The 20,043-nt window shown below is 38.5% G+C and overlaps 1 protein-coding gene across 12 annotated transcripts in view; it reads left to right on the top strand.

The window, feature by feature from the left end:
- Positions 1-20,043, top strand: part of LOC100740564 (MAP7 domain-containing protein 1) — a 199,446-nt gene that overhangs the window by 59,218 nt on the left and 120,185 nt on the right. For 2 of the 12 annotated variants that reach the window (XM_033324496.1, XM_012393517.3), the window contains exon 1: positions 73-1,810. The exons of 9 other annotated variants lie outside the window; for them this stretch is intronic. In XM_033324496.1, coding sequence (XP_033180387.1) covers positions 1,609-1,810 — 202 coding nt within the window. In that variant the 5' untranslated portion in view covers positions 73-1,608. Of the gene's footprint in view, positions 1-71; positions 1,811-20,043 lie in introns of those variants that run through there. One more of the 12 variants, XM_012393516.3, reaches the window with a different exon arrangement.

Here is a 20,043-nt window from a genome sequence, read left to right as displayed (position 1 = left end):
CCCTCGGCGGGTCTCTCGAACGCGCCGCATCGCGGCGTCATTCAGTTGAACGCTGACCGCCACGCGCGAAGGATCGCGTTACGTTCAGTATCTGTGCGACGTCACGAGTCACTCCCGGCTGTCAGCTCAGCTGTTCGTGCACTTTGACAGCGAGTCACGTCTCGTGTTTTCCCAGCGTGTCCTCGTTCCATCGTAACGATCTGCCATACGATCGTCGATCAAATTCGCTGCGAGAAAGTTTGCGTACGATTGTCGAGCCGATAAATTGCGTCGAATATTCGCCTTTCGAGTGTCTGTTCGCGAGGCACGTGCTCCTCCCGAGGGAATTAAGTATATAATTAAGTAAAGAACGCAGTGCGTTGAATTATTCCCTCAGACGGACGATTAGAGGTTTGTACGCAAACAGAGTTGCTCCGTTTGCGGACGGTCTGTTGGCAAACACGCTCGTCACACAGAGAATACGACATCGAGAAGGCTGTGTCTCCGATCAACGTTCACCTCGAGCACGTACACCGTTGTACGCGTTCGAAATTGCGCGCCTGAAATTACATTGAGAAGGGGACATCGTCGGGACACGTTCCCAGCCTCTTGGTAGCTTCTTAACGAAGCACTCCGCCTTTTAAACGAATTCAACAAGGCCACTCGTCCGCGGTCAATTCGTACCAGTCCGCGTGGACGGATTCGTCCCGCTCGTCTCCTCGCTCCATTAGGGTTGACTGACCGGCCGATTCACGAGTTATCGTGCTGGTCCGCGCGCAGTCTAAGATACATTCGCGAAGCGTGTACGATGCGCTTGTTCCGTCGCGACAACGTGATATATCGTCAAGGAAAACAGAGCGCGTGAAAGAGGAAGAGAGCAAGATCGCGGACACAGAAGCGTAACGCCGGTGGCTATACATCGAAAGAAGAGGATTTCGAGGCTGCCACGCGAATCCAGCGCGTAGTCGTCCGCCGAGAATCGTGAGCCCAGACGATCCGCAGTTAACGATCAACAAAAGTACTGGCCGGTAATTAGAGGTGGATTAATTGGACCGCGAAGCAGCTCGCGTCGGACGCGATGAAAGAGAAGAGGAACGTTGCGAGGAAGAGAGGATCGCTAGAATAAGCGCGCTGTGTTGCTTTCTCGCTTCAGGGATTCTCGTCTGCGACGAATTCCACCTCGTCTCTACGTGTAAATATTTACCGCATTGTCAGTGAACTCATTGGAACTGAAACACTTCTTCGTGTAATACGGATCTGTAAATTGGAACTTGTTCGCGAACAGGTTGTCCTTGTTCAGATTGCAGTTGCAACTTCCAATTATAGTAACTGCTCGCTAGTGTGTTTATGATACAGTTGTCAACCTGTGTCATCGTTTTTTCAACTTTTACAAGTTATTAGCCATCGTCTTTTTTTTTATACAAATCTTCACATTTATCGAAAGGACTACTTCCGAGCTTAATTACGATAAGTGAAACTGGGAAGATCGGAAGATCGATAGATCGAAAAAGGGTGGTCGATCGATTGATCACGAGCGCGAGTGAATCGGCGGCGGTCAGCGTGTCGGGGATCGGGTCGGAGGATGCGCCGTCGCGCGACAACGCGATTTTCGGCGATCGTGGCGATAGGATGTTGACAGCCCGTTCTGGGCCTTTTGGGCTCGGCGTACCGCGAACCCTGGGGCCCGCGGAGGGGAGTGATCATCTCTTCCTACTACCTGAAAGGGCACTGATCATGGATAGCACCCACTTGAGACAGGACCTGGCTGGTCTGGACTTCAACTTGCACCTGAACCTGCTTCACACTGCGCCTCGCGGCAACGTCTGGCTATGTGAGTCTCGCTACTTTGTACTAGGTCACTGTCTAGGGATGATAGAACGCGCGCGCGCAATAGACTTTTTATATCCTATGAAAACCAGAGGGGCAGAGATTCCGGTTCCATGGAACTGGTCTTTGATGTAGTTTCTCTTGTTTGTTTCGATGATTTGACGGTGTTGCTACAAACACGCGTTCGTGGTTGAAATGTAGACAAATTGCAGGATTCGTATGGTATGTATAGCAAGTATGTTTGATTAAATGGCTTCGTTCCGTCGATGATTCGGCATTCTAAATACAAAAGTAGGATCTTTTGTTTTTCCTCGCTCGTTCACCTGGTTCGTTTGTTAGAACGACTTTTACGATCGAGACGGAGCTAAATGTTTAACGCGTAATCAAGGTGCATTTGTTCGGATTACGTGTTTTTCGTCTGAATGGAGAACACGTTCGAGGTTACAAGAAATGCTGTTTTATTGGAACAAGTATTCTTTGAATCGCGTGCTCAACGCGGCTTCTGTGTGTTTCTAGCTATTCGTTTTAGTCGTTTAGCGTTTTCTTTTTGAATGCAGTGAAAATAAACCATAGAGAATTTTTATACACACGCAATCATTCAAATATATATACTATTCATAGATCTTCATAGCAACCGCATTGTGTAATGTTTTTTGCAAATCTCTCGTGTTCGGCTTTGTGCTTTCATAAAACGTACCAATTAATTTCTGAACGTAACCTAGAAATTGTAATGATCGGTGATTACCCGTAAAGTTTTTACTCCTGCATCAAAGGATCATTAAATTGCATCCACCCTAGAACATAATTCTCGGTTCAGCTTCTTGGCATAAACTTACCAGCCAACTGTCACGAGTAAGAAAAGCTTTTCAGATCGATTCCTTTTTCGCTTAATGAAAGTAACGCAGCAATCCAAGGATATTTCATTATTATGATGAAGGCTCTGGTTAATGCCAGATGTCAATGCGAGATGCATTCTGAATATTTTTGCTTCTCGTTTAACATTAGTATTACCGACCACTCTAATGTAAGACTTGTATCAAAGAAATCAAAGTGAACGGTACATGAAGATTATATAATCATATATATTATAAAAAATCATTTAAATTCCCAAAAATATATCATTGTAAATCTATGAAATTTCTATGAAAGGCTATAAATTGCTTTATCCACGTATTTTATAAAAAAATCATTCAAGTTCCCAAAAATGCATCGCCATAAAATTATAATGTTTCCATAAAACTTCATAAATTGGTCATTTTGTCTGCCCCAATAATTTTCATATTGAAGTTACGTCGTTCTTCCTAACGATAAACTCTATTATTCAACATCCAATTTCAAGCTCTGTTATTACAATTTATTACAAAAATGCAGTTTTTTAAATATCGTCGATTTATCACACAATACATATTCGTAAAATTTCCGTTACCACATTCGTAAAATTTCACCATTTTATAAAAACATCGGATGATGTCGCGATGACAATCGTGCGTGTCTATCGATGAAAACGTTACGCCGTTCGTAATTTTCGTTACACGGTGTTCTGTCAGTTTTTAATTTTTGTTAGGTCGTTTCGGTGGAGCCAGCAAAACAAGCAGCATAGAGCACGGAATTGTACTCGAAAATGGAAAACCCTTGCCTTTGTGCTGCCGAGGGCTCGGAAAACAAGGGTGCGCGTTATTGGTCCATAAAAGTAGCTGTCGTACGAACACGTCTCGTGTTTCACGTTTCGTGATGTCTTAAACCTGCTCTTCGGTCGACTTTCTACCACACATATATTTTACAGGATCTTACGTAATCTTTTAATTATGTTACTGTCAGAACAATTTACCTTTGTATCCTTTAAAAAAATTCGAGTAATTTTGCGCTGGAAATTTTTAATGCGTGTTTTAATATATGAATTTCTTTGCAGCCAAGTCAAACAACTCCATTTCTGCATGTTTCTTTATTTCATTATCCGAATACACGATAAAAGATTGATTATTCTGAAAACAAATAATTTATCACCACGTGTTTATATATTGTAAGAGGAGGACACGACCAGCTGCAAATTTCAAACTAACTCGAGAGAAATAATTCTTGAAATTCACCGATATGTCGCATCTGATACAAACAGTAATTTTGCCAAATGCGCTTACGCATTGTAACTAAAATGAACTCATCCCGGTTGAATCCATTTATCCAAGAGTGAAATTTTATTATATAAACGAATCGCAGCTATATCAAATTTTTGTCTCCTCGTAATTTCAGACAAATGAAATTCTGCGGTAATTATCTAATCTAATCGAACGAAAAATCTAAAGCCCGTGAATTTCGATTACAGTTAAGTAGACGAAACTACTCCCCACTTAGACCACGGTAACATCCTAAATGTACTCGTAAAAAATTAACATCCTCGTATATCTCATCGTGCTCGTCGTTAGAACGGTATCATTAATATTCATCGTTGACCTCGTGCTGGCCATTATAGTTTTCGTTCCGACATTTGTTCGTGATGTTATTGTCCGCGCCTGTCAAGATTGATAATTACTTTTACCATAAACGTGTTCCCTTTTTTTTCCCAACGTGATGGTCGAACTCCAGGGCTTCATGGCGCCGTCAACTAGCATTTTCTCGTTGGACTTCTCGCAATACAGTTAGGTCACTTATCGTACCAGGACAATCTGGCTGTTTTTAATAGCTTGCATCGTAACGTCGCATAGGTAGAGCTGCTATCCCAACCGTGGTCTAGAAACTTGCAGTCTTATTTAATGGGACTACAGCCAGTAATTTCTGTTTACGTCGCTGTCCCCTTTCGAATGCAACGTTGTGTTCTTAATAACGCGAGGCATTCGCACAACGCTCCTAACCTAGCTTTTTGCTAATTATCGTTAACACTATTACGTTTGCCTCGATACGTATCGGCAGCTAAACTAACAAGGAAGCAAGCGTACAACTTTCGAGTACTGTTATAACTCGGATTTTGCATCATATTTTGCGTGTTACGAACACGCGAGTTTTTTAATCATGCCCCACAGTTTTTCAAACCAACGACACGCGACCGATTTACAATGGGACATCGAGAAATCGCATGGAACACCATTGCGAAAACTGGCTTGGTACAATCACGTGTAATTTTCTACATTCCATCGAAATACCCTGAAATTCGCCGACCGAATGCGAAAAATTGTTCGAACGTGTTCGCTTGTTTTCAGCCCGTCTAACTGAAATTAATTGTGATATTTTGAAACTGTTGAATGTGGTCGATGGACGTTCATGGGCCAGTCTGAAAGTCAGTTTGATTACGGATAATATTGCTGTGCAACGTTCTTTTCCTTACGTAACGCGAGAAAGGTGGAAACGAGCTGGCGACTTTTTCCCCTTTTTTCCTCCGATTGTAAATGAACCGTTCAGCTGTGACGCGATAGAAGCACACCTTTCAAAAAGAACGAGAATTCCTTCAGGAATTCTAGTCGAACAGACTCGAGCATAATTGCTGTACGAAAATTCCAAACGCTCGTTCGATCTTATCTTTGGCTACGTGTTTTTTTAAACTTGCACCTTTATTTTCCAAAGTATTTAGAACGGAGTTCTAGTCAAGTATTCAAACACTTCCATATCTTTGACAAAATGCAGTGTAGCCAAAATATGTATAGATGGATCTGCAATGATTTTATCCGTTACTATAATTATAATTAGCAGCGATGAAATTAATTTCCAATAGCTAATATGCAATGACAGAATTGGTGTACATAGCTAAAGATTGTTAAATTATGTTGTTCTTTAAAATCCTCTTCGTTCTCAGGTTGCTTAATTGCAAAACTATGAGTCAGACAAACTGACACAAGCCCGCTAACGCTATTTCAAACAGTGATATCTATCAGTAATTACATCAACGATATACACAAATGTACAGACGTACATCAACGTAATCGTAAAGAAGGAAGTATATACCGCTACCATTTTTTGATAGATAATTTCTATTTATAACCTGCTAGTACCATAAGAAGGTGACAAATACTACATCTAGTTACTAATATGTACATTTTGATAAAATTTATATTCCGTCGTTGCATATTTATTAAAGTGTCTATAGATCTATGGAGACTACGAAAATTTGTAGAAACTTGTTCGCCAACAATACGATTAAAAGAAAATAGTATACCTAGGCAGATATATTGTTTCTAACTCGTCAAATATCATAATAATTACTATACTATGTGCATTTTTTCCATCTTTTAATTTTCTCTGATGGTACTCTATAGTTGGTTCTCTACTACCAATAGTGTGTCACGTGTTTCAACAATTTTCAATAGTCGTAGTTTAAATAGAAATTTAAGAATCTAGTTTGCATATTCCTCGTGCAAACGAAGGAAGCAATTCCATCGAACTAGGTATAGACCTTGAATCGACCGATGCGTAATCCTAATAATGAAAACGTTATTACGTTGTCGTTGCAGGATTGTCGAGATCTCGTTCACCGTTGGTCGAGCAACGTAGGAACGCGATAATGATTAACAAAGGCTCGTTATTAGGCTAGTTATTAGGCTCGTTATTAGCCTCGCTGTAACTCTACGCGAAACGAAGTTAGCGGAGACACGAGAGCACAAAGATTACAACTAAAACGTGGAGATAGTGTTTTCCATAGTTCGGGTGCGGTTATGCTGTCGTAATCGCGTCTTTCAACGAGTAGTAGTCGACTTTGCGCTTATCCCAGATGTTTCAGGCGTTCGTTTCTCATTGTTCTCGATAAAGATCGCCGCTTCTGTCTATTCAATTTCGAATGCTTGTTTCGTGTTTGGAAGGTAGAATCGTTTGATCATCTCGATTTAAAGCCAAGAATAGAGTTCAAGTTGGCGTTTCGTGTTAGGGTTCGCGATTATCGGTTCACGTTATGTTTTCCAAGATCTTAACAAGCGTTTAGCGTGATTTGTTTCTTGCGAGATATTTTCTATCATCGATGTTAATTACTATTCTAACATGATTTTTAATTTTTTAAGTCCTGGATTGTATTATTATTGTATATTCTCATCGTTTCTAAACGAATTCTAATTCCGGTAAATTATTTAAGATCTAGAGGACAATGTTAATAGAAAGTGTACTAGTATGTAATTTATTTAATCATTTAGAAGCCAGTTGACTATTTAATAATATAATCTCTTAGTTGATTATTTAACAATGTAATCTCTTAGTAGCTGTCCAAGTCACGTTTAACAAAATCATCAGGAAATGGAAGTTTGGTCTGCTAAGTAAGTTGCAGGAAATTTCTGTATAAAATAATTATTTGTTTGCAAAGGTTTATTTTTAATCAAAAGTACAAAAGTTAAATGATCGCATTTATCATTTTACCAATAAGCAAGCGACGAGATTATTACCAGTGCCAGTCTGCGTTATCTTCGTTAGTTATTTCAACCGCGCTTGCTTCTATCGTTTACGACGTAATTCTCGGTTCATATTAATAAAATTCCTGGAAGTTCCTGACTTCTAAATTCAAAATTTTTCAATGTTTAAATTTCATATATTTTATCTCGAAAAAATCAGAGCACACTGATGCGATCGCAAGACCATCCTTTTTCAAGTTCAATTAACACAGTGCACCGCTGTGAATTTTCACCACAAACTTTGCCCCAGGCGCAAATATAGGCTAATGTCTGCAAAGTCTGATTAAGCCAGGGTTTTACTACTTACATAGTAGCGTGATTTCTCACGTGGAACTTCGTTCAGGAGGTTAATCTGGAATAGAATACGGATATCTCAGTGCCTCGTTTACTTGTGCACATTGTATCCATTAATTCAGTCGTCGAGCACTGCTCGCTGAACCGATAAATTGTCGCACGGTTTCTCGAAGAGTTTGTTCGATTCGCCGCGCGATTATTATCAGTCTTCTTGCAGTTCGTGTTATCACGATGCCACGCCTTTATTCACTGTGTGCAAACAGCTTCACTTGTTCGATATCGAGAATTGGAATACGCTCGACGAAAGCAGAAATGAAGTGGGAAAATAGAAAGACTTTCTCATTTATTAGATAGAATCGCATTAATTATTTTTAATCCGCGCTCGACGATCGGTTTAATTAAAGATTCGACCTTAAGTCGGGCCTTGGGATCGCAGAGCACAATTTACCAGGCTTGCTGCACCTACGTAGGATATCTTTAGTAGAAAATTTCCGTGTCCTTTGTCGTTTATCCCGGCTGATTGATCGCATGCCGATCGTTCGTTAATCCAATTACTCGCACGGTAATTAAGCAGTTACGTAGGACTGTCGATTATCGTGTATGGTCTTGCGTACGCTGCAATCGACTATTGACACTGTGAGCCAATAGTTTAACGATTCTTTTTTATATCGCAGGATGAAGCCAGATTCTATTCGCGATAGAATCTGTGATACATTAGGTACAAGTACGGCGATCGTATATTAAAGCTTTCAGAAGGTATAGCCATTTATGTATTGTATTATAATTGCACCCATAATTGCACCTGGTTTATAGAAGAAGACGTAGATTTTTACTCGTGGACTGGAAAAATTATTTCCAAATTAACTTTATCGTTGTGATACATTAGGAATAAATATTTTTGATATATAGATCAAAGATGTGTTCTGTTTTTAATTAACGATGGAGTAACGAATAGAGTAGAATTAAATAAGACACCCTTTGTATCGATGATTTTAATCCTTTAATATTCTCCTTATAATCTTTAATTAAAGCTATACAGTATTATGTCCCCATCACTTTTTGCTCATTATCGTATTAGGAATAATTAATGAAGTAATTGTTAATATATCATATGTTAATTGTATATTGTATTATAACATAGTCGAGAGAAACAAGGAGGAACAATTGACACATACCCTTGTTTTCCAATGTAGTATTTTTTTTATCGAGTTTTATACATTTCATTTGTATAGTATCAAATTTTCGTAGTTATACGGAAGTTCTATGAAATGATAACAAAATTAAATATACACGCACCTAATCATTTAATATATAAATACTACGTGTGTGTTAATACTTTTTATAGCTCCTGTAGTACTCTCTTTAATCCCCGCAAATGGCTCCCATTACATAATTCGGTACTCGCCTATTTCATGACCCCACTATGTCGTTTGCAGTCACATCTGGAAGTTTTAGAATAGTCGACGAGTTTATTACACTGTTAGTTAATTGGATTAATGTCGTAAGTGATACGTTATTGTCGTGGGCGAGTAATACGAAGAAAGAACACGAAAGGCTCGACCTTGGATGGCACTTTTCAACGGCTAATTTTCACGCCAGAACGCTCGATATAGTCTCTGGTGACACCGAATAATCCTTGTCACCTTTGTCAAACTCCAGATCGATATCGCACCGCGCTGTGATACCTTTCGATGCATGATTGATTATAGAATGTCTTCGCTAGCAGTGGAGCGAAACGTGGAGCACGATATTTCGTGTGACTCGGTTCCGTTTCTGCACGAATGATAAAGCAAAATTGCAGACTGACCCAGATATTTGTATCTCTCAAAACAATTAGGAGATCGTTGGCTAAAGTTATTCCTGGTATCCAATCCGATAAGAACTTCAATGAGTTAAAGCATCGGTTGATTAAAAATATTTCCAAGGATCTACAAAAAATCAGGCTGTCGAAGCGATTTAACAATTTGGGATAATCGGATTATTCGGTTGTTTAATATTATCGTTTATTGTTGTCGGTATTATTAGTTTGTTTAATATTACACGATGATTGACGTTTCCCTTATTGAGGATGATTTATGCTTCTCGACTAACTCGTGTCTTGGTCTTGAAACCAGTATTTTAGTACCTTCCTGTCATAAATATGCATATCATAAATATATATAGATATACTAATGACTGGTGTCTAAATTACCCTTCATATTCCACGTTATGTATCAATATTCTTTAATAAGTTACAAACTAATTAAACGGAACATGTATTCGTTTCCGGCAAAACTGGTTCTAATTTACCTCCAAAAACATCAGATTAAATACGTTTGCATTAGTATAAAATGACAAAAAGAAACTTTCTGCACAACATAAAACGACATTCAGCCTCGAAAGAATTAGAAATATAGTCGTATTTAAAGTAAAATTCTTTAATATTCTTTTAATATTATAACAGCAATGTGAAGCACTAATTGCATTGTTAAGCGCTTGAACAATTTATCCTTCGCCGAAATAATCGACAGTCGCTGCAACGAGCAAAGCATGCAGAATGTATTCTGCAATCAACATGTTAAATCAGAACATAATGATCACGGTAATCCCAACTTGTTTATAATATTTAACTTCTTATTAGCTCTCTAACTTCTTCAATGTTTCATAATATAAGTCAATATGTACTTAGAGCAGATAGTAACTGATCTTTTTTCTTTTGTTTCAGGTGAGTATCCTTTCGAACAATTTAACGACACTTTATCACGGCATCTGGAAAGCTGCACGTGAGTATCTGGCTCACTCGTTGCGCATCAGTTTCCAGCGAGGAAAAAGAGAAGAGAAGACAAGCCTTCGTCAAATTTCTTAACTATCATTAAACATGATGAAGCGCGGCACTCGAACGAATTCCTTCGTATATATCGACCGGTTCTTTTCGCAATTAACGCGCGTAAGGGTCAAACCGATAACAATGTGAATCGAATTCCGTGACTAACGATGTTAATGAACGTATCCAACGGTTTAGCCACGCCCTTATTGACGAATCGATGCTTCTGAAACCGAATCGAAGCGTCGATCTCACGAGCCGGAAACGCGCGTGTGCCATAATGACGGGCCACGTGATCGATGAATTCGTTTTCCTATCCTTGAACACTTATCTCGTTATACAATCGCGCGTTACGTGTGTACGAATCTTTGTCGAAATTAACAAGGCGTGGTACCGAAATGATAGATTCGCCAGGAATTCCACGGAGGAACTGGTAAACCTCTTAATCGATTGAAAATTCGATCGCGATTTGCGATTACGTTACACTGAATGGTCATTGGGATATTTGCAGAACATAGAGGAAAATCGTGGAACTATATATCAACTATATATTTTTCTTCTTTCTTTCTTTTTTTTTTTTTACCGTAATGTGGATTAGATATTATGAAAAAGAAAGAAAGACGAATCAAATTGACAATCATTATCGCCAATTAATTCTGAAGAATTGATCTATGAATAATCTCTTCTTTCGTGATCTTACGTTTTAAAATTGCTCAAATACAATTCGACACGTGGAACATCGTCGATATAGTATACCACCGAGTTGACACTTTATCATAATGGAATTCTGATTAGGTATATCATGACACGACTGATGTTTGGGTAGAGCAGTAACAACACTGAATTGCTAAGTCGTTGGTTCGTGTTTCACGAAGTGGTATTTGACGAAGGAAGGAGGTTCGCGAGCTGTACGTAGGAATGTAGGAGGTTTGCGTGAATGGATATTGATAAACAGCGTTCGTCGGTAGTTTAACGAACTTAGTAAAGAGCTTCGTTGTTAATATACATATCGTATAGAGTTGTAAATTAGATACAGGACTTGAAGACCGCTTCAGTTACTTATGTCTCAAACGATCCCATTAAGTTAGTGCATACGATATGTTGCTTCTCCGAAATTGGAATTTTACAGACTAGTGATAACCATTAAATTTTATCTTGCATTACCACACTAAGGAGCAACTCCATTCCAAGGATTTTTTAATGTGCCGATAATGTGCTAATAATTCTGCTGTTTAATATCCTACAAAGTATTTATACGAATTTAGCATTTTGTTGTTTGATGGACATTTGTAACAGATGATCTTTGTGCCAATCAAACATACGATAGAACGTAATAGTAATAGACTTTTAATATAACGAAGGCAAATAAGTGTAATATACGTAATTATGTTTCCGAATAATCTTATGTGTCTGACTAAAAATGAACATTAATATTATCAACAACACTTGCATGTGTCTAGTACGTGCACTGATATCAGCCACTTTGACCGGTTTAATAATCTTAGTATTAAAGATAATTATCAGAAATACGAAAATTCTGAGCAATTTAATATATGTAATGAAAATTTTACTTAAAGAAAGAAATGTCTCATTCGCATCGATCTAACACACCCCCTTTGATAAATTATCTTACAAATCCGTAGATAATAAACAGTTTGCACACAGGATTTTCTCAGATCGTATAATATAATTCTGTCGGTAGATTCATACGCGATCACATTCCTGTCGTTCGACACGACGGTTGAACGTCAATAACGGCAGAACGTCCCTCGAGTCCTTCCGGTCGAGCTGTCGATCTAATGAAATTCTCGATAGCTCGACCTCTTTTAGGCGTCGATCACCGCGGTTTATTCAACAGGATTGATAAATATCCCCGCGAGAATCGAGTATTGTCGACGAAAAATACCGGTGAATAGAACCGACCAGTCTCTTCTACTCGTGAATTCTTCGCGAGTCAACCGGCGAAGCTTTTTCTCGTTTTTTCTCGACGATCGGATCGATGTTGGAACTGCGAATAGTCAGACAGAGGTCTAGTCGTCGTATTCCCTCGTAGCCTCGATGACATTTTCTATTCGATGTTAATGGCGTAATAGCTTCTCGAAGCGTGATCAAGAGGAGCGGTATCGATACAGAGACCGCCATTGTATCGCGTTATCAATCGACTACGATCGCCGTGTTCAGAGGCGATTCACGAGCTCGAAGTGTGCTATGATAGTTATCATAGATCTTCAAAGGAGTAATTTATTCGGTTATTGGAACGAATAATTTAATGAGCTTAGCAGAGTATCAGGGCTATATCGACGAACGAGATCGATATTAATTACAATTTGGTGACATGGTTCTGTCTGTTGATGAACAAGTGTTAATGGCGGCTGTTGAGAAGTTCGAGGATTTCGAGTGCTCTCACGGAGACGCCGATTGAGTTAGATGTGCAGCAATTGGGGTCGACTTAGCTTGAGTTCGAGTCTACAAAATTTCGCTGCGAATGGAGCCAATTCTCTCGATAGATTCTGACAAATTATTTTTGAACGAAAGTTATCGGAGCTTTGCAGCATCTAAAATTGAAAGAAATTTTGTAGAATACGATAGAACTTCGTTTATATGAACGAAGTGATGTTGAGTGATGATAAGCAGTTCATAAAACCAATTGGCAATTATATTTAATTATCTGCAAATATTAGTTATAAAATAAACTATTTTCTACGATAAGAATGCCATTATCTCACCCAACAAAATTTTACTACTTAACAAGAATTTAGAAACTGTTTTTACCATTTCTTAAATGATAATTAATCTGCATAGTCGATATCTTGTTAGGTACTTTTAAACTCAGTCTATTATTTATATTCAAAAAGAAAGAAAGGATTTAACGTGGTAAATCATTTTATCAATTTCCAATTTAGAACAATTTCCCGAGAAATTTACTTTGAGAAGAGTTCACTGATCGCTTCTTCTTACTATCATTCTTCATTCATATAATGAATTCATTTGTATAAATCGATTCACTCGATTGGTTCATTTAATGGGACATTGATAAAGACTTTGTTTCAATAAATGTAGTTGGTATAAACAAAGTTCTATTTATAAATTCTAAATGAAAACGCGAAAGAGCTAAATCAGATGCTACGAACAAGAGATCGTTTCAACGACGAGACATTTTTATTCCGCAATTATTGCAAATAAAAACCAAAGACTCGCTAACTCTCGTAACAAGCCGAAACTCTCGAATCGTATCGTACTGGAGGAACGTTCACAAAAGATGCACTCGAGAATCTCGCAATAAGGTCATTGAAGCCACCAACCATCCTATATTTTTTACTCTTCAGATATCTATCCAGGAATCTCGAACAAATTGTATTGAGCAAGAAGATTAAATATTTATACAGACAAGGATCATCGCGAAAAGTTTAACTTTATCGCTTGGAGCTCTTTCGGGTCTTCTTGACTCTCTCTCTCTCTCTATTTTTCTCTTTCTCTACGAGATTTTCGAAAGATCATCGAGTAATTTCTCGGTTAATTTCGGCCTTGGTTTAATACCCAATCGTTTCCAAGCGGTTTGCCAAATTATGTGATGCGTGCACAATGTGTAATCTGATTTATAGATCAGAAATTGGGCTAGGCGACCTGGCACGCCGGATCAATACCTTTTCTCGTTGTTTTCGTTGGTAGGATTCTCTCGAAAATCAGGGAATTTCTTACGATTTCACAAAATAAGACAATATAATGTTTGTCTGTGCTCTGCTTCGATATTATAGAATGTAATAGATTGCTGAAACCCCGATGTTTACGTTGTACATATCTCGAAAATCGCAGTATAAGTAGGATGAGGGAGATTCCGTGACTGAAAATAGCACGAAGATGAAGAAATTACTTTGGAGACTTGATTCTTAGGAAAATAGAGTTTGAACATATTTAGGCAAGAATTTGCCCGACGTACGTGTATTCGACAAATATTTAAACCCTATTTCATGAAAACCGTGGCTCTCTACGTTATGGATTTATTCTCGCACGTAGAATAACTTCCCATTCTATTGGGAATTCAGGAGTTATATAGAATGGAAAAGGATGTACATAAGTAGCAGAAGTGAAGATTTCCAACAGACTTTTACACCTTCTCTAGTCGCTTATCGCCTGAACGCCATGAACTTTCTGAAAATATATCGAATCAGTTTTAACCACAGTCTAGTTGATACTCAACTAGACTTTTTATTTGAATGGTGATTTTTTTTTATTCGACGATAGTCTTAAAAGCTAAAACCCGCGACTCTACTTTCAATTTTCTCCGTCGTACTTCACATTCACATTTATATTCTTCCTACAAGAAAATCGTTTTATATTATTTTACTTTCTAGTAAGTTTCGTATAACGCACGTGATATATTTATAGAAAATTTTTATGATAAGCGTTCAATGACACTCGTGACTCAACGTATGTAAACATCAGTATTTACTGCTGCAAATGCCTTTATTGAAATTAATTTTATTAAAAATATCGTTTTACAATAGAATGCAAGATCGCTGATCAATTCTCTGCCATTCTGTTACTCACACCGGACGATGAGAGTCTCGATGACTCGTCCCAGAGATCGTAGCGTATTGATACAGTCGACGAGACTCTCTTGAGAACAATGTACACCGACGCTAAATGACGAGGAACTTAGGCGAACGTTTCGAGACTTCGAGACTGGTTGGCGCAATAGGTAGGATGGGAGTGATGAAGTGGAAACGGTTCGTACGTAGACAGACGTGGTCGTTGGACGTTTATTCCGTTTGGCGCCGCGAAAAATTCTGATTCCGAATGCTGCTCGTAATGTGCACCACTCTATAGCTATTCTTTGTTGCGAATCCTCGATGCATTTACAATGAGCGACGAACGAGGTGACTCACTCACTGTTCGGTATAATAACGACGCCAATAAACTGTTCGCAACTTCTGACTTTGATCTTGAATTGGCTTTAGGAATTTCGAGATTGTTGTACGTGATTTATAGTACTAGGAAAATCGAAATGAGAGACAATTCTAGTTTGAACTACATTCTCTTCGATTTAATTTCGTATTCAGTATTGCGGATATCGTAACAGATTGCGGATATCGATGGAGATTTATGTTTTTGTATGGATAGAACTGAAGGGATAGGACACAAGCAGAGATTCGTTCTTTAATTTACAATTTCCAAAATGTTTTTATAATAGAATCAAAAAGTTAATTTTGAAATGAGGCGAGGTTGTAAAAAGCGACGACTAATGTATCAATGATTAGAAATAAATATAAGTACTTGCTACTCTTTTCCATTGCAAGCTTGAATCAATAAATATTACCTCTGATACGAGTTAATATTATAACGAGTACTAAAATTTGTTTTACGTGCATATCATCGTGCATTTCTGCATTTTCGTGCTTTTAAATTTCCAATAAATATTCATACTCTAGCAAACCAAGAAAAAACCACAAAAAGTTAATGTAAGTTTATTTTATTAAGAACAGAGAATTATTTCAGTTCCACGAATATTTTTTTTTTATTCCATTCAGTCTGTCCGTTTGTTTTCGTTAATACCTCGCTCCATTTAGTTCTTTTTCTACAATCAATGACAATCAACAGAGTTGACAAGCAATTTTGTCTTAGACCACCTTTGAAGCTTCTCGAGAATTGATTTAATTTCTGGAGTACCCTCGTTGAACGATAAAGTACAAGGCAGGTGCAGCACAAAATGATCCCAGCTTCATCATTCATACCTTTGTTCTTTAAACGAGGCTCCAAAAGAGCGAGGTAAACTCTAAGCCCTTTTCAGCTTCTATTTTCACTACTTCTTATTCGATTTCTCAGACGTCCACTCTTCCTCGATTCTTCCACTGAAACTCTATAGATCTATCGTTTTCCTGTCGTAGCTCGACGGAAATCAAGTGGTTTCCTTCCGTTCCTTGTTATTCGCGTCATGGAAAGTTCGGGGCATGAAACTCAGTCGTAAATTCGAGAAAGAAAGCACAGAATTCCTCTATTAGACCTTTCTCCCGCTTGCAATAAATTATAGGACAATGAATGCTAAAGAAAGAATTTCCTCAAATACGTACACAGCATAAATTGTTTATCCTCGCTATGATTCCTGAATATTTCGTCGAAACTTTGCGCTTTCGTTTCAGTCAAAGAAAGACTTAATTTTCTAGGAAAATTTTTGGCATAAAATTAAAACGAGAAATCGCACTTTCTTGTTTCCCTAAACTCGACTGTTACCGAGCAAACGTGGATCTTTTCTTGTCTGATGCGCTTCTCAGTGCTCGATCCTCAGAGCATAATTATTTTAGAAAAATGACCCGAAGAGTGTAGAAGCGTTAAGATTGTCCAACGGTGCATCTATTCGATCGTTATCATTTAATTCGGACCGAAAAGACACTCGATAAACCTCGTCATTACGAAAGTCACTCGGCAGCCTGCCAGGATGTTGTGCTGGCTTCTCTTCCTGCTCACGAACACCGTATACGCCCAGCAATCTCAAAGTTCCCGCGAATCCAGCTAATGCGTGATTAACCTTGATCTTCCGGGTCGACTTGTAACTACCGACAATTATTTTGCCGATGATGTTCTTACCGGCACTAATTTCGTCGACATTGTTTATTCACCGACAGTGTCTTTGTCGACGTTGTTTTCACTGAACCGAATGGGCGTCAACGAAAACACTGCCAGTGATGTCAACGTGTCGGTGAATAAACAACGTCGACGAGGCTAAAGACGGTCAAACTGTGTCGATGAAAACATTGTCGGTGAAACGATAGTCGGCGATTCCAAACCAAATTGGTTCTTCCAATTCTCCGTACAACTATCGATTTTTCTATCATTGTCTATGACAGACGCACACACGCGTATACGCATTCTCTTTTCACGTTCAAAGTCTCCCTCGACCTTCTCGCGAAACATCATAGAATCCTCTTTTTCTAGGAGAAACCCTTCGAAGATGGCATAGCATCGCATCGTAGGAAGCATTTCTGACCTGGACGCGTGGAACACTATTTCTTTCGGGCTTCTGCGCGCTCTTAAGAACGAGTTTCGCCGCGTTCCTCGCTTTTTCTCGATCCCGCTTCTTCTGTCCGCGTTAACGACTTACGCGGAATTCACGGTGAATCCAGGTGGCGCAATTTCGCGCCATGGATTCACCGATCAAGGAATTTCCCTCGTCGCGATTGCTTCAAATGCCCTTTCATTCTTTGTTTAGTTGAAATTGTCCGAGAATCTTCACTGTCTTAGCCGTCTTTTAATGGTCTCCCGGTTTCTCGAATCGCTCGCGATCCTTGGAAATTCGTTCATCGATCTGCGCTCCTCTCGGATGCTTCCAACGATTCTGCACTCGATCCGCACGATTTTCCTGAAGGAATCCGAAGGAATGTCTTTTTGTAAATTTCTGTTGCTTGTGTCGTTTGTAGATTTTGTGACAGTCTTTTGCGATGCTACAAGAGCTTGGTATTAGACGCTGGAAGTTTTTAATTAGCAAAAAATCCGAGCATTGATTTATTTTTTTTTTTTTTTTATCGTTAGATTAGGTATTGTAACTGTTTTTATAGATTTATGATGGTATGTTATTTTTTTATAGTATCATAAATAATTATGGCTAATCTTATATTCATATGACGTCGTCTATCATTTTTATGAATCGTTTAAAAATTCCTTTCGCATGGTATGTTTTTTGGGATCTAAGGAACGTTTTATATTTTCTCGTTTCCCAAAATTTATGATACGCTTATATATAAATAAATATCTTATCGGGATGGATTAAAGACAAGAAAGCGCCTTAACTTTTTACGATTATTCGTTGTTACGAATTTTTAAATTTCTACTTAAGTTTTTCAACCGAATAATCCTCAGCATAAAATAATTGAAATTCAAAGAAAATTTCGTTGCGTATCCAGTCCACCTTTGTCCAGTTATAATTCCTATAACGAGCGCGACTCGATGTTACATCCAAAGCAAGAGATTAAATTTCTTCATGGTAAACACAAGCTAGAAAAGAAACAAATACTTTTTCGACGTTGCGAAGCTAACTCACGGATCGCTTCAATTCTACGTTCAACGAAATATCATAAAAAAAGATCCTCGTCCACGAGAGTAAGAAAAAAGGAAGAAGAAAAAGGAAGAAAGGAAGGAAGGCTGGTCTTCTTTCCCCTATAACGGTACAAAAGTCCACTGGGTTCATGGAACTCGTGAAAAAACATTCAAACGTTAATTCGCAGTTGCCCAAGTCACTACCGGCCGCTGGATACTTGGTGCTCTCTGATAGTCGAATATTTTCGCATTTTCAGTGGTCGCCAGCCCGGACTAAATTTTTCACAAAAGCGAATGAGTATATTACAACGTAGAAAACGAACCGTTCTCGAATTTGGCTCGCGTAATACGTTTCGTATGGTTGGAAATTACATTGTGAGGGTCCAACCTGCCTGGCTTTTTTTTCTCATTTGCCTAAATTGCTGTAATAGGATAGGTCGAGTATCTTTAGTCGGTGTGCGTGCGTCCTGCTCTCTTTCAATTCCTGTACACGCTCACGTACGTATGTACGTTGTACTATTGTGAAATACGATGCTTGGACGCGTGTGAGTGTCTCGAATCGATAGTACTTTGTGCAATACACCGTGAGTAAAGCTAGAAGCGTATCAGGTTACTAGAGAATCGACTAGGAACAACTCCAGTGACACATTGAGTATCTTAATCGTTTAACGCCAGTCGCACGTGGTTTAATTGATGGACTAAATTCTCCAACTGATCCTGACGTTCAAGATGTTCGGAGAATATAAAGACAAAACGAAGACGTTTATTCTGTTTTCTCTTGAAAGGTGAATCTCGCGTCACCCCTTGGTGTTCATCGACGCGCTGAAAATCCTCCTTCAGCGATTCCCCTCCTACATGAAAATAGGAAACCTCTTTTTAACGAGGCTTTGCGGTCGTTTACGCAGCCTCTGTTTATTCAGTTATTTTCCAACCACGACTTTTCGAATCGATTATTTCTATACGTTGTGTATTTAACTCAGAATATTTTCCGCTTTTTATCATTGTTCTCGTTGAGATCAATTTTTCTGTTTGGACAGTCGATATAGTAAATGGATAGCAAACTGCGATACTAAAATTTATTTAACGCGTTCGCTGTACATTGAGCATCACATTCACGCATACTTATGTAGGTTTACAATAAAGTTATCGCAATTGTAGTCGGTAAAATGAATAAAGTATGATCTTCGTGCTTAATTAAAAAGAAAGAAAAAAAACACGATAAATATCAGTTGTTGTTTAAAGTAAAAACCTATTTCATTATTAAATGCATTATACAAAAGTAGAGAAAGAGAACACGAACTGCGATAACGTACCAACATGTTGGAATTATCAGTGTATATTTCGGATAGGCAATGAAATTATTTCAAAAAGCATCGCGAAGTAAAAAAGTAAAAACATTGTGGAATATATGGGCTAATTGTTTAATACGTTTGTGTATTCATTGATTTTGGATTATGGTACTGCTTACCGTAATACACAACGTTTCGTAAGATTGCATCAGAATACCGAAGAGAGAAGTTTGGAGAAAGGAATCTTGTTGTAGGGTCGGTTGACGGGTAAATTACGTTAAACGGTTCGTTATACCTGTTAATATAGTAAATGTAATATCTCGATGTCGAATTAGCCGAAAACAGTCAAAGATCAAGTCTGATATACGAACGTTAATTGGACCGTAACAACGAGCCTTTTCGATACAGCCGATAATTAAGCTCGCGCGTGAAACGTTCCATTTCCATCGACAGCTGCGATTGAATC

This window comes from Bombus impatiens, unplaced genomic scaffold (assembly GCF_000188095.3).
Source record: "Bombus impatiens unplaced genomic scaffold, BIMP_2.2 scf_3474, whole genome shotgun sequence".
Lineage (NCBI taxonomy): Eukaryota > Metazoa > Arthropoda > Insecta > Hymenoptera > Apidae > Bombus > Bombus impatiens.
This window is presented reverse-complemented; position numbering and strand designations above follow the sequence as displayed.